The sequence below is a fragment of the Leptonychotes weddellii genome, chromosome 5 (assembly GCF_054177405.1).
Source record: "Leptonychotes weddellii isolate Sample4059 chromosome 5, ASM5417740v2, whole genome shotgun sequence".
In the NCBI taxonomy this organism is placed as follows: Eukaryota; Metazoa; Chordata; class Mammalia; order Carnivora; family Phocidae; genus Leptonychotes; species Leptonychotes weddellii.
Window position 1 is genome coordinate 103,824,510 of NC_138373.1, and position 13,997 is coordinate 103,838,506.

The window sequence follows — 13,997 nt, forward strand, 5'->3', positions numbered from 1 at the left end:
GGAGCCCTGGTGACTCAAATCTGCTTTCTCATCAGTAGGTAACTTGACCTCTGGGGCCTGAGCAGAGGAATGGGGATAGGACTTGAAGTTCCCCTGCCCTCCGTCTCTCCTTGCTGTGGGCCCAAGGAGGCACTGGCCTGCTTGTCCAACTCCAAGAGGCTCCCAGAAGGGACGATGGAGGAGTAAGGATCCGTGCCCCTCAGGTCCCGGAGGCTGCTCATTTGCCTCCTGTTCCAGTGGCCACCCGGGCCGCCTGGCGGTATTGAGCTTTGGCTCAGGGACAGCCCGGGAATGCTTGCTTGTCTCGTGTCCTGTTTAGTGGGGTGGCACCCCACCACCAGCACCTGGGGTGGGGTCCGGAAGATTTTTTCAGTTCTGAGGGAGGTGCTGTCTCTTGACTTGCTTTGCCACGGGAGAGGGAAAGCCTTGGGGACTGGACTCTGGCTTTGGCTGGTTGGGTGCACGGGCTGGATTCCCACGCGTGGGTGTGGTAGAAATACCCCGGCCCCGGGAGTCTGGGCCATAGTCCCCGCTGGAGGAGCTCTGCGCGCAGGGTGGGAGCCAACAGCGGCTGGGATCCGCCCCTCGGGCCCCTCCCCTATGCAGCCGAGGCCCGCCCGCTGGGGCTCCCGCACATCTGGCCCTCCCGCGCACATCTGGGCAGCCAGCCGCGCCGTAGCATGAACGGCTCCCAGGCGGGCGCTGGGGCCCCGGCCACCTGGCTGAGCTCCTGCTGCAACCAGTCGGGGGTGCCGCCGCCGGAGTCCCCCGAGGCGCCGCGCGTCGTGCTGGCGGCGGTGCTGGTCGTGCTGTCGCTGCTCGTGCTCTGCGGCGTCCTGTTCCTGGGCGGCGGCCTCCTCCTCCGCGCCCAGGGCCTCGTGGCGATGCTGGTCCGCGAGCGGCGCGCGTCCGGCGAGGCCGAGCCCGGCGGCGCCAGCGGAGGCGAGGACGACTCCTAGGCGCCCGTGCGCTCGAGGGTCGCGGCCTCCAGGCGGCCCAGGACTCGGCGCCCGACGGCTGCTGCGGAGCGAGGGCGCCGCGTCCTCCACCGAGGCTGGCACCCGCGCAAGTGAGAGCGGGGGGCAGCTCTTCAGCGACTCGGGTTCGCCCTGCACGTCCACCAGGTGGGCCCTGCGGCTACCCCGGAGGTGCCGGGACCAGAGGGAAGAGGCTGCCATCCTCTCGTGTCTCTCCTGCAGCGGCGCCCCACCCGTGTCCTCTGTGAGGGGGAGGCAGGGCGGATCAGAGGAGGGCTTCTGGAGGGGGCTGCAGTGTACTTTGGAGCCCCTCCCTGCCCGTACCCAACTCCAGCTTTGCCCCAGCCCCACCCTGAGCTAAGGCTGAGCTCAGCCGTGGCCCAGCACGGCCCATGCCTCTGGGAGGCTAAAGGGGACTGCCACAGAAACTTCCACAACCCGGCCTTCGGCTTCTGCTTCCTCCTCCTCTCCTTCCTGAAGCCTTGTCCCTAGACAGGGATCTGAGTAAGATTCCTCACTGTGGCCTCCCTTTGGAGGCAGAGATGGGAGTGTGGGTCCTGTTTTATGGCAGAGCCAGGGGCCTGGGTGACTCTGGGGGATGGGGAGGTGTGGCGGGGTCCCCCCTCCCCCAGACCCTGTTCTGGTGTGTGTGGGGGGGGGTGGGCAGGTGTGGCCCAGAGCACTGAGCTTTGCGGTATGTGTGGGGAAGGTGGTGGATGGCAAGGTTCCTGACAGCTGGGGGGCCTCATGAGCACATTGCTGTAGGAAGCCGGGGCTGAGGATTCCCAGCTGTGGGGGCTCCATCTGGCTCTCCTGTCTCTGACTCTCCAAGGACAAGAACCATCTGGAGGGAAGGGCCTGGGTGGCCTAAAGACAAGGTAATTCCAGGCCAAGGCCACCTTGTGGGGAGCCACAGGGGTTGGGCAGGAAAGCCTTCACTGTCTCCTCTGCTCAGTGTTGTACCTGTGGGCTCCCGGGAGGTTTCTCTGGGGCTCTTCTTCGGGGGTGCCTCTGACCTGTTGCTTGCCAAGGGCAGAGGCAGGGTCCCAGCTTCCCTCTGAGAAGGGAGTCAGTGCATGTGAGGGGAGGCTGGGGAGCGGAAGGTGGCGGCGTGGGTGGGGTGCGGCTGAGCAGCTGCGAAGCTGACGACGTGTGATCCCTACACAGAGCAGCCCAGGATTTAGCACTAATCCCGGGCAGTTGTACCACGCTGGCCTTGCTGAGCTGGGGACTTCTCACCTCACGGATGCCGCTGCCGCCCTTCAGAGAGAGGGCTGGCCAGGGCGGTGAGGGACGTGAGCGTGTGACTGCTTCTGGCGTCAGGGCAGCGGGCCAGACCTGGGGCCCCGGGCCACCTCCCTTTGCGGCGTGCCGGGCGAGGGGTGAGAATGCCCTCTTTTTATTGTATCCAGGTGCCTTCGCCCCCTTGCCTGATAACATTCTGCTGTTTTTCGACCCTTTCTCCGCCCTGTGCTCTTCTCTCCTGCCCCAACCCGGATAGAGGAATTTCCATATCCACTGTGAACCCTTCATTTTGCAAATGGAGGCATTCAGAGAGAAGAAAGTGACATGCTCCAGTGAGTGACAGAGCGGAACGAAGCCTGAGGCTCCTGATTCCGAGCTCAGGGGGTGGGGGCGTCCCTGAGCAAGAAGGCTCCTCCTTGGGTCGTTCCTCTTGCTCTGTCCTTGATTTCCCGCCACTCTTGGAGATGCTGATGCAAAATACGACCTCTCTCCGTGAAAGAATGAACCGTCACATACACACCCCTATTTGGCCTATGGAATCTGGGACTGGAACCCCAGGCCCCCATGTTACTGCCTCCCTCTTGACCCTTCTTCCCCAGCGGCCTTGTTAGATTGCCTTTTATTGCTGGCTACAGGCTTCCAGCCGCTGGTAGCTGTTCTCCAGCCAGCAGGGCTCAGCTTTCCTCTGGCCTGAACCTGAGGGTGGGGGTGGGCTCACACGGTATCTATGGAAGACACTCCAAGGGGATGGAGGAGAGGGATCAGAGGTGAGGGTGATGACTTTGGATTGGCGTTTGGATTCAAGTCTGGGTGGTGGTAGGGGTGTAGAGAGATCTGGTAGAGGGAAGGGCGGTGTCCCCAGCGTCATGTGTCTGTGGGGGACCGAGCGGGTAGGCAAAGGCTTTCTTTATCCAACTTCCTGCCTCTGCTGTCCCTTCAGCTCAGTGCTGGGAGGGCCCTGCCGTGGCCTGTGCTGGGGACCTCGATGTTCCTGGGGGAAGATACTGGGATGTTTGCTGTGGAACTCTGACCCTGGCCAAGGCTGTCTGACTAAGTGAGGAGGAAGAAGATTTAGAGAACTGGCGAACGAGTGCTGCTGTCTTCCCATCTCTCAGGCCGCAGCTTGGAGTGACAGGTGTGTGTGGGGGTGTGGTCTCAGGGCCATGGAGTAAGGCTGGGCATCTGGACCCCCAGCAGGCTCCATTAGCCTGCACTGTCCCTGAGGGAAAGGCTGGGGCCACAGATGGGTGATCTTGTCTTAACCTTCCTGTGGCCCGTGAGTTTCACTGTGAGCTGGAAAGGGCTGTTGGGGGTTGATCCAGTCCATTCCTCAGCGAAGATGGGCGGGGGCTCTCTGTTACAGATTCTTGAGCCTCGTGTGGTCTGTCTCCCAGAGAGCTTTGCCACCAGCCTGCAGCACCGGGGAACTCCTGCTACCTTTGATCCCTGAGCGGTGCAGACCAGACTGGGAGAAAGCTGGCTTGTGGTGAGGCCTCCACCTGCGATCCTGGCACTCAGCCCTGCCTCTTGTTTGCTCAGTCCGTTCAGCCTCCTGCAATACCTGTGGACGTGGGGCTGGGAGGTCAGCGCTCCAGGGATGAGCGAGCCCCCTGAGCAGCTGCTGCATGTCCGGGGCGCCGGAGTGCACGTACACCCTGGGTGCTCAATGCGGCAGATGCTGGCTCCGCCCCCTGACTTGCAGGCCTCCGATGACAGGAGTGCAGCCCCTGTCCCATCTCTGATACCTGTGTCAGACCACACTGGCTGCTGTGGTCTGACAGGCCAGTGACCCGTCCCTGCTGAGGACCGTGGGTCAGTGTCATCCATTTGGAGATCTTGGGTGCCCCAGCAATGCCCTATCACTTCCTGTGGCTTGTTATTAAATACGTTGGTAATGCAAGTGTGGGGTGTACGGTCTATGTTTTCAGCTCTAGACTCTTGGCATTAGTGGTACCCTGCTCCCACCCTCCCTCCATTTTGAACTGTTTCTAGCTGATCCTGAAAGAGCAACCCCAGCCAGGGCCCCTCTGCCCTGGCCTCTCCTCAGTGGTGGCTATTCCCCTCCCACCCCCAGAGCCAAATCTTTCCAAGGGTGGATAGCAGGTGGGGCCGACAGTGACGTTCATGCCGGCAGTCGGCTGCCCCCCAGTGGCCAGTGTGGGCCAGAACATCACTTCCTTCACCTGGTGTTCTGGGGTCTAATCACAGTCCAGCCTTAACCCGAGGTGCTTTGAAATGAGAGTGGATTTTGTGAGCATGTGCACTGAATTCTAGGTGGTAAACCATCCTGAGCCTCCGTCTCTTCATCTATAAAATGGGGGCAACAGGGGGCACCTGGGTGGCTCAGTCGTTAAGCATCTGCCTTCAGCTCAGGTCATGATCCTGGGGTCCTGGGGTCGAGCCCCGCATCAGGCTCCCTGCTCTGCGGGAAGCCTGCTTCTCCCTCTCCCACTCCCCCTGCTTGTGTTCCCTCTCTCGCTGTCTCTCTCTCTCTGTCAAATAAAATCTTTAAAAAAAAAAATAAAATAAATAAAAATAAATAAATAAAATGGGGGCAACAGTGTCCTTGTGAGGATCAAACAGGCAATGTGCTTGTCCGTAGATAAAAGGTTTTCTACACTGTAATTACCATGTGATGTTATTTTTCTCCCCCCCTGAACCCGACCATTCCCAGAGAAGAGGTGTAGAACCACCCACCCTGTTTCTGGGAACACTTGATTTATTCATCTTTTCGACAAGTATTTACCGAGTGACTGCTCTGTGCCAGGCAGGCTCTGGGACCTGGGGATGAGGTGAACGCCCCAGAGCCCTTGCCCTGGAGGAGCTCACAGTCAGGTAAAGAGCACTGCTCACAAAACTGAAGTTAACATAGACAATAAGTCGTGCCCAGTGTCAACAGAGCCAAGAGCAGAGAGTGACCTGCTCCTAGAGAAGGGGGTGTACTGAATGGGCACTCACAAGGCGAGGAAGGGGAAGAAGAACATTCTGGACAGAGGTGCAGAGGGTGTGGAGCGGGGGGTGCCCTGCGAGCAGGGTAGGTAGAGCACAGTGTGAGACCAGAGGGGTGGCAGCTGGAGAGGAGTGGAATTTACCCTGGGGTAGTGAGGTATCTAGAGGGTTTCAAGCTGCGAAGTGACATGGTTAAGATCTGGATCTTAGGGGATTGGGAGGGAAGTTGGTGGGTGGGAGCAGGCTGGACAGTAAGGAGGCTGTGATCAAAACCCGGCAGAGTCAGGGCGCCTGGGAGGCTCAGTTATTTAAACGTCTGCCTTCAGTTCTGGTCATGATCTCAGGGTCCTGGGGGTGGGGGAGCCTGCTTCTCCCTCTCCCTTTGCTGCTCCCCCTGCTTGTGCTCTCTCTTTCTCTCTGTCAAATAAATAAATGAAATCTAAACAAAAAACAAAAAAAAGCCCCTAAAGCTGGCAAAGTCATAGTGGCCTGGACGAGGGTGGAAAGTAAGGGGACAAATCCAAGTGATATTCAGGGTTCAGGCTTTGTTCACGAGTTGGATGTGGGAGCTGAGGGAGGAGGAGGGAAGGACCTAGTTCCTACTCTGAATTACTGAGTTGTGGGGAGATGCCTGCCACCCACCCAGGTGACATGTTATCAGTTAGGACTTTTGGGGTCTGAATTTACCGGAAACCCAAAGGATATTTGGCTTGAGCATTGGGAATTGGCCCATGGAACTGAAAAGCCCAGGGGTAGCTCTGGCCTCAGGCCTACTGTGACTCAGGTCTCAGCTGATGAGAGCGGCCTTGGTTTCTCTTCCTTCCAGGGCTTGGTCTGCTCACTGCTGTCAGCCTCTGGCAGGGGCGTCTAGTGGTCCGAGCAGGAACTTGGAATCATACAGCTGGATTTGTACCCTGGCCCCACATGCACTAGCAGTGTGATCTGGGCAGCGCGCTTCATCCTCGGTGGCTTGATTCCCTCCTCTTTAGGGTGGTGAAAGGCAGGGCCTATCTTGTGCCTTGTTTTGTTAGGACGGATGAGATTCACACATGTAGGGTGCCTGGCACAGAGCAAATGCACAGTTAGTGTTCATGTTGTTAGTCTCAGCCTCCACGTGAGGCCGGATGTGGCTTTATGGTCAAATCTGTCAGGAAAGAGAGGGGTCATCTCTCAGGTCAGTCAGCCCAAACCTCTGGAGCAGCTGAGCCTGGGCCTGTTTGACTCTGTACTCACCCTGAAGTACTGTGCTTCGAGGGTAGAATGTTCTAGGCCTCAGTCATGCTCGACTCCTGTGGCTGCCATCCCCTCCCTCCTCCTCACAGCCCCCCTCCCCCAGCCCCACTCCCCACCCCAGCTTCAGCACAGGACCCAAAAGAACGGGGATGTCTCCTCACCAAATCTAGGCCTATTTCAGTCCTGGGGTGAACAGAGGCTGGGTGGCCATAAACCAACTCATGGCTGCTGCAGATACGGGCCGCAGGCAGAGGGGAGGGCTGATGAGTCCAGTTCTGGTGTGTTGAATTTGAGGGGATGCTGTCGGGTGGACAATTGGTGTATGGGGCTGGGGCTCCACAGAGAGAGTTCTGGACCATGTTGCTAGGGCCAGAACACAGAGCTGTGGGAAGGGGTCAGGTTCGGTGGGGTCGTTGGGGGAAGTGGGAGGAGACTGAGCTTGCCACCTTGCAAGACACCACTTAAAGGCAAGGCAGAAGAGGGGCTGGCGAGGAGGCAGAGGACGAGGATCTAGGGAGGTGGGTGGGGAGCCGGGGAGTGGGCTATCTTGGCAGTCAGGGAAGAAAAAATTTGGGAACCGAGTGGGTGGCGAGGAGCGTCCGTGCCCCAGCAGTTGTTGTGTGCTGGGGAGAGGCCTCAGCCGGAGCCCTTGCCGCAAGCAAGTGGGGAAGGCTTCTCCCTACCACACAGCCGACCCGAGCTCCCCTGCTACCACCCTCTGCCTCGGAGCCCTCATTCAGAAGAAAGCCAGGGAACCCACTGTGGGCAGGGGTTGGGTTTATTTGTTTTTATAGCACCCTTCCCTGTACTGTGTGAATGCTTACCACACACGTCTTGCCTCGGCAAAATAAAACAATACAAAACACTCACAATGGAACCTCATCCTAGTCCATGGCCACTGGGCTTCCCTTCAAGGGCATAGCAGCCAGACTTCTGTGAGTCCCGCTTCCTGCCAGGAGGGCTGAGGCTTCAGCCACACCCCCACCCCTGTGAGTCCTCTGTCTGCCTGGACGTGGCTCAGAACGACTCTGTCTCTGAGACCCCGACTTCAGATGCTGCTGTGCTTTATGGTCACACCTTCTGTACCTTCAACCTGCACATTCAAACGTCTTCAAGATGCTCCACCGAACCCACCCTCTACTTCCTCCTTATTCCAGTCCCACCCATCGCCCACTTCCTGCCCCTCCAGTTTCCAGTCCAGGAGCATTACCTCAATCCCGCTCTTGCCCATTTCCCGACTCCACTCCTCCCATGGAGCCCTCCCGGTAGAACCTCAGCCCCGCAGGGATGCAGCTCTCTGTTCTCTGAACTTACACTTGACTGCAGACTGCCTCCAGAGACCACCACAGCCCCGGGCAGACTGATGGCGCCATGAATGGCCACCCAGTGGACCCTTGCCACGCCTGGCCCTCGCTCCAGCTGGCTCTGTCTCCCAGCTGAATTAGGGCAAACCTTCCCCTCTCTCAGACCCTGCCCTCTCTCCTCCCCTGCGCTCTGCTCAGATGTCCTCAACTCCGGCTTCTCACGGAACAGAGGCGCTAGCAGACAACGCTGCCTCTGCTTCTGTCCCCAGATCTGCAGCGCACCTGCTCGGAGCCAGGGGCTTTCTGGGGCCCCGCCCCCGCCCCGCGCTGAGGGGGCGCTCCTGCCTCTGCGCCCCTCCCACCCGGCCGCCCGGTGCGGCTGATGGTCCTCCTCTGCTCCACCGCTCTTTCTCTGCTGGCTCTGGCTCCGAAACACACTCAGGTTTCTTCCAGCTTAAAATAGCCCTCCTCTGCACCCAGGGCTCCTTCAGTTACTGCCCTGCCTCGCACTTCGTCTTTGTAGCCAAACTTCTCCAAAGAGGTGGCCCACACTTGCACCCGTGTCCTGGCCTCCTGCGCACCCCTCCCTCTTCGGAAGATCACCAACCCCTGAGTTCTTTTTTTTTTTTTAAGATTTTACTTATTTATTTGACAGAGAGAGACACAGCGAGAGAGGGAACACAAGCAGGGGGAGGGGGAGAGGGGGAAGCAGGCTTCCCGCTGAGCAGGGAGCCTGATGCGGGGCTCGATCCCAGGACTCTGGGATCAGGGCCTGAGCAGAAGGCAGACGCTTAACGACTAAGCCACCCAGGAGCCCCCAACCAACCCCTGGGTTTTTATCTCAGCTGCCCTCCTGGCCACTCCTGCAGCTGCTGCCCCCTCCCTCCTCCTCACAGCCCCCCTCCCCCAGCCCCACCCCCCATGCCAGCTTCAGCAAGAAGCTCTGGGCCTTGGAGAGGGGAGGCTGTGACTGTCAGCCCCCCCTGGGTCTGCCACTTACTCGGTAATGGAAATCCTCTCTCTCATGAGTAAAATTGAATAATGCTAATACCCACTTTGGGAAGCTCCCAGATTATGAGATTATGTGGCCCCAGCATGTGGGAGCACTGGCCTGGGTTGAGTCCAGGCCCTCAGCCCCCAGATGCGTGGCCCTGGGAGCATCTTGCTTGGCCCCTGTCCTTTCTCACCGCTCTCCAAGAGTCCTGTACCAGCCCCTCCTCTTTCCCTTCCCAGCCTTGCCTGCCGGGTTCCTCAGGACTCTGTCCTTGGCCTTCCTCTTACCCTGCCCTCTTGCCTGGGGTGCTCCCCCCCACCTTCTGGAGTTTAAATTGCCACCTCTTGGCCATGACTGAAATGTCAGCCGTCTTCGTTGTCATGGGGCATGGCGTTCTCCTGTGTGTCCCTGTTTCCAAATGTCTTTCTTCTTATAAAGACACCAGTCATATTGGATTAGGGGCCCACCCTATTCCAGTATGACTTCATTTTAATTTAACTAACTACGTCTGCAATGACCCTGTTTCCTAATAAGTTCACATTCTGGCACTGGGGGTTAAGACTGCAACATTTTTTAAAAATAGATACGTATATATTTTAAAGATTTTATTTGAGAGAGAGAGCTAGCAGGGGGAGGAGCAGAGGGAGAGGGAGAGGGACAAGCAGACTCTGCGCTGAGCTTGCAGCCCAATGCGGGGCTCGATCCCATGACCCTGAGATATGACCTGAGTTGAAATCAAGAGTCAGACTCTCAACCAACTGAGCCACCCAGTCGCCTCAACACATCGTTTTTGATGGGGGAACACAATTCAACCCATACCAGATGGTACTAAGTGCTATGGAGAAAAACAAAATAGGGAGAATGCATGCACAGTGTGGGGGAAAGGTTGAAATTTTAAGTTGGGGTCGTCAGGGAAGGTGTCATTGAGAAGGTGCCATTTGACCAAATACCTGAGTGAGAGAATCAGTAGAGATACATGGGGAGAGAGCGCTCTGGGCAGCAGACAGCAAGCGCTGAGCCCCTGAGGAAGGAGCACACCTGTGTGGTTAAACACGGCAAGGAGGCCCAGGGAGTGGGGGTGCCATGACCGGACTGTGGAGGCCCCAGCCTCCCTACCCTTCGCAGGGAGGAGGAGTAAGAGGCTGCAGCCGAAACAGGTTTTCCACAGAGAGCCAGAAAATGTACCTCGCTTCTATGTTTTCTTAGAAAGCCCTGAAGAGGGGCGCCTGGGTGGCTCAGTTTTTAAGTGTCTGCCTTCGGCTCAGGTCATGATCCCAGGGTCCTGGGATCGAGCCCCGCATCAGGCTCCCTGCTCCGTGGGAAGCCTCCTTCTCCCTCTCCCACTCCCCCTGCTTGTGTTCCCTCTCTCGCTGTGTCTCTCTCTGTCAAATAAATAAATAAAATCTTAAAAAAAAAAAAAGAAAGCCCTGAAGAATGTGCTCTTCTCAAACTGAAGGGTAACCCAGAAATGATGGCCATGCGGCCTTGTCACACTCTGGGGGACAGGGAAACCTGGGCGCCATCTCCTGAGCTCTCAGGCCTGGGAGCCTGTGTTCTCCTCAGCCAATGGCTGAGCCAATGGCCAGCGAGTGGGACAGTTTCCTCTTGAATCCTATTCCTGTCCCTGGCTGCCACCCTCCCCTGGCCTAGAACACACTGAACTTCTCTAAAGGCCGGAGATGTATTTTCGTGAAGGATCAGGTTGGGATTCCAAAGCTGTGCAGGGGACTTGATGTAACTACCTCACTCTCTTGCCTCACTCACAGGCGGCCTCTGGGGGTGTCCTCAGCCTAGGCCTCTGCTGTTTCCACAGGGGGAGGTTGTAACCCCAGCTCCATTTCTTAACCCGAGTCTTTCTCCTTCTGAGCAACTTGGGCTCCTCCACCCTGAGAGCTGCTCTTCACGTGCAGCAGAGAGTCTATGTCCTTCCTATTTTCATAACTTTGAACCCCTTCCTTGCAAAACAACAACCTGGCTAAAGATCTGCCGCCTTCTCAGACTGGTTTTCATGATAAGAGCTACCATATTAGCTGGAAACTTCTCTGCCTGAGACATCTGCTCAAATGTCAGCTCCATTAGGATAGGGATTTTTGCTGTTTTGTTCACTGAATATAGAGGGCCGTTAGGAAATTTATTTTTGAACAAATGGCATCGTCTCTTAAATTCCTTCTTTAATCACAGGGTGGGGAGGAGGGAGAAACTATAAACGCATCATAGCCCCTTAGTTTACTCAAGCAAAAAAATGTGTTAACTCCCAGAAATGAGCTAGAACCTAAGCGAGGCACACGGGAGTTGCTCGTATGATATGCTGCTGGCGGGAACGGAAGCTTTGGAGAAATAACAGCAAAATTTAAGGGAGGCAGTTGGTAGATTTCCAGATATTGTCACGTTCACCTTTGGATTTAGCAATAGTAAATCAATGAACAATGAAGTTTTTTGTTTTTTTTTTTAAAGATTTTATTTATTCATTTGCAACAGAGAGAGCACAGCACAAGTTGGGGGAGGGCCAGAGGGAGAGGGAGAAGCAGACTCCGAGGGGCCAGACGTGGGGCTCTGTCCTAGGACCCGAGCCGAAGGCAGATGCTTAACCGATTGAGCCCTAACCCAGGCGCCCTGAACAATGAAGCTTTGGGAGGAAATCTAACTCCAGAATGTTTTCAACACTGTGAGTTCTTTAGAATCTACTCTTCAGGGGTTTGCAAAAAAGATCAGCACATTTTTCCCAGGTGCAAGCTGGGTGGAGAGGGGCAGAGCTGGACGGCTGGCTGAAGATTGGAGCAGCACGCTTTAGAACTCGGGGTGGGGGTGCATGGGGGGGTGGGCAAGGGAGGTGTTCCAGAAGTTGCGGAAACAGTGGAAGCAGAACCAGTCACTTCAAACACATAGGCGGCTGGTGAATGGGACAGTTTGCTGCCTGTTGGTTCCCAATTTTGAATATATCTTCTTGTTTAAAATTTCTTCATCAGATACCAAATGTTACAGGAATTGTAGGTGAAATGAACTAATTGATGAATATTTCAAAACCATTTGGCAGAAAGCGGGGGATGATGTGCCGCTTCCCCTCCTGCAGTGGCTAAGGTGGTGTTTCTTAAAGTGGGTTCCATGCCTGCTCTAGCCTCAAGGGCCTTGAATGGGTGGCACTTGAAAAAAATGGTTCCGTGGTCTAATCAATTTGGGGCTTATTGTGTTAAGCAAAGTTAAATAGGCTTCTTTACTATGCTTCTTTTTTTTTTTAAAGATTTTATTTATTTGAGAGAGAGAGAATGAGAGACAGAGAGCAGGAGAGGGAAGAGGGAAGAGGGCAGAGGGAGAAGCAGACCCCTTGCTGAGCAGGGAGCCCAATGCGGGACTCGATCCCAGGACTCCAGGATCATGACCTGAGCCGAAGGCAGCCGCTTAACCGACTGAGCCACCCAGGCGCCCCTTTACTATGCTTCTTTTTAAGAGGCGTTACTATGCCAATGTGATGGTGGGTCTGAGAGAGGCACAGAGGATTTCCAAGTAGATGTGACCAAATAATTCTTTTTTCCCCCTTTGTCCTCTTTTTTTTTTTTTCTTTTCTTTTTAAGGAGTATCTCATGGGACACCACCGTTCCAACAATATACTTTGGGAAACATCATTTAAAATCTTCCTTTTAGAAGAGAAGAAAAATTCTGGAAAAAATTAGATCACACGACTTCAGATAGTGCATTTCCCTTACTTTGTCAGAACAACAGTATAAAATTAATTTTCCTTCCAAGGACTGTAATGCCACATTACTAAATTTAAATCCACTTTTTCCCCAAAGAGTGTTTTAAAAAACACATTTCGGAACTACTCCTTATGTGAAACAAACCTCTACAGGGAGCAATGGCCAAATATGTTCAAGAATTTTATACAGGAAGTAAATGCAATCCCAGAACTTCAATTTTGCCACAACTATTTTACCCAAAGTTGACTGTACTTTGTGGTTCCTGCAACACCATAGATCTTGGCTGGTTTTCCTTCAGGTTGTCTCAAAGAAAGTCCATTCCTCGAAGAGCTGTTTTGTTTGCTTCGTTTGACCAAGCTCCAGAGCAGGTCAGCCACCATGTTGCTAAAGGTGGACTGACCCGGACACTGGGGTCAGTGGCCTGGGCTGTTGGCTGAGGTGTGGGGACCCGGGGCGGGCTCTGGGGAAGCCCGAAGGCCTGACATACTCTGTGGAGAAGTTGGCTTCATTGGCTGAGAGATCGGGAATGTTTTACTGGACTAATCTGAGCTTACCTTGCTACGTTTTATCATATTATCCATTCTGAACTTTAATTTCTGAGTCGTAACTCTGGCTGCCGTGGTTATGGCTGGAGATTGTCATGTTGGTTCTGTTGCTGTGCCGAAATAATGGAAATTAACAGGTTCTTTGTGGAACTCTTTTATTATTAAAAAGTAAGTAATTTGGGGGAAGAATTCAACTTGAAAATTTCTCACAAAACATTTTCTTTGTTGAGTTCAGTTTCACTCAGAGAGGGTCCTCTGCCCCAGCACATCCTGTTAGCTTGTGTCTTGCCCTCCCTAGAGTACTTACTGATCATACCCTGCCTTGTCCTCACTCTCTTTTCCCTGCCTCATCTTGCCCAGCCCGGGTCTGTAACTGCTGTTTCAATTTTCTATTGCCGCATGACACATTACCCCAAACTGTAGTGGCCCGAAACGACCACCACCATTGGTTTGTTATCTGTTCATGATTCTACAGTTTTCTACAGGGCTCCGAGAGGGGTGGTGGGCAGCCGCCCTGCTTTCACTCCCATGACTGGTGCCCCAGTTGCGGGGAGGGGGCTGGAAGATGCGGGGCACTTTTCTCTCCTCTTGAGCTGTCATTGTGTCATCTAGCCTGAGCTTCTCGACGTGGTGCTGGGTCCCAAGAAGTTTCTTGGTGTCACCTCTGCTGCATTTGGTCAAAGCAAGTCACAAAGTCAGCCCAGATTCTGGGGAGGACATAGATGGTGCTTCTTGATGACAGAAGTGGGCAAGTCATATTGTAAAGGGGCTGGAGGCTGGAGGGCGAAGTGTTGTCATGAGTCTCTTTTGAAACAATCTACCACAGCTGCCAAATATTCTTTCAGGGGTGATCAAATATAGTGCGCCCACGGGGCTAGGCGGGAAAGGTAGGGTGCCCTTCTAAGGGAGGGGCCGCTAGGCAGCTGATGACTTGCAGGAGGGAATTCAGATTTTCATATAAATTTTACTGATGTTAAAATGTAGTTTCCATTAGAAAAACCCGTGAGCCGATCCAAACTTCCATATCTGACCTAACCTGGCCCATGGGCTGCCAGTTT

General features: G+C 55.0%; 1 protein-coding gene across 5 annotated transcripts; it reads left to right on the plus strand.

Moving 5' to 3' along the window:
* Positions 1-680: 680 nt before the first annotated feature.
* Positions 681-4,122, plus strand: LOC115944362 (small integral membrane protein 41). 5 transcript variants are annotated; one of them, XM_081821721.1, is made up of 5 exons: positions 681-1,124; positions 1,743-1,855; positions 2,390-2,554; positions 3,163-3,357; positions 3,586-4,122. In XM_081821721.1, the coding sequence occupies exon 1, from the start codon at positions 681-683 to the stop codon at positions 957-959; it is 279 nt and encodes a 92-aa protein (XP_081677847.1). In that variant the 3' UTR covers positions 960-1,124; positions 1,743-1,855; positions 2,390-2,554; positions 3,163-3,357; positions 3,586-4,122. The 5 variants fall into 5 exon arrangements, with proteins under 5 accessions (XP_081677847.1, XP_081677848.1, XP_081677846.1 ...); XM_081821722.1 differs by having other exon boundaries at positions 2,479-2,554; XM_081821720.1 differs by having other exon boundaries at positions 1,743-2,554.
* The last annotated feature ends 9,875 nt before the right edge of the window (positions 4,123-13,997 follow it).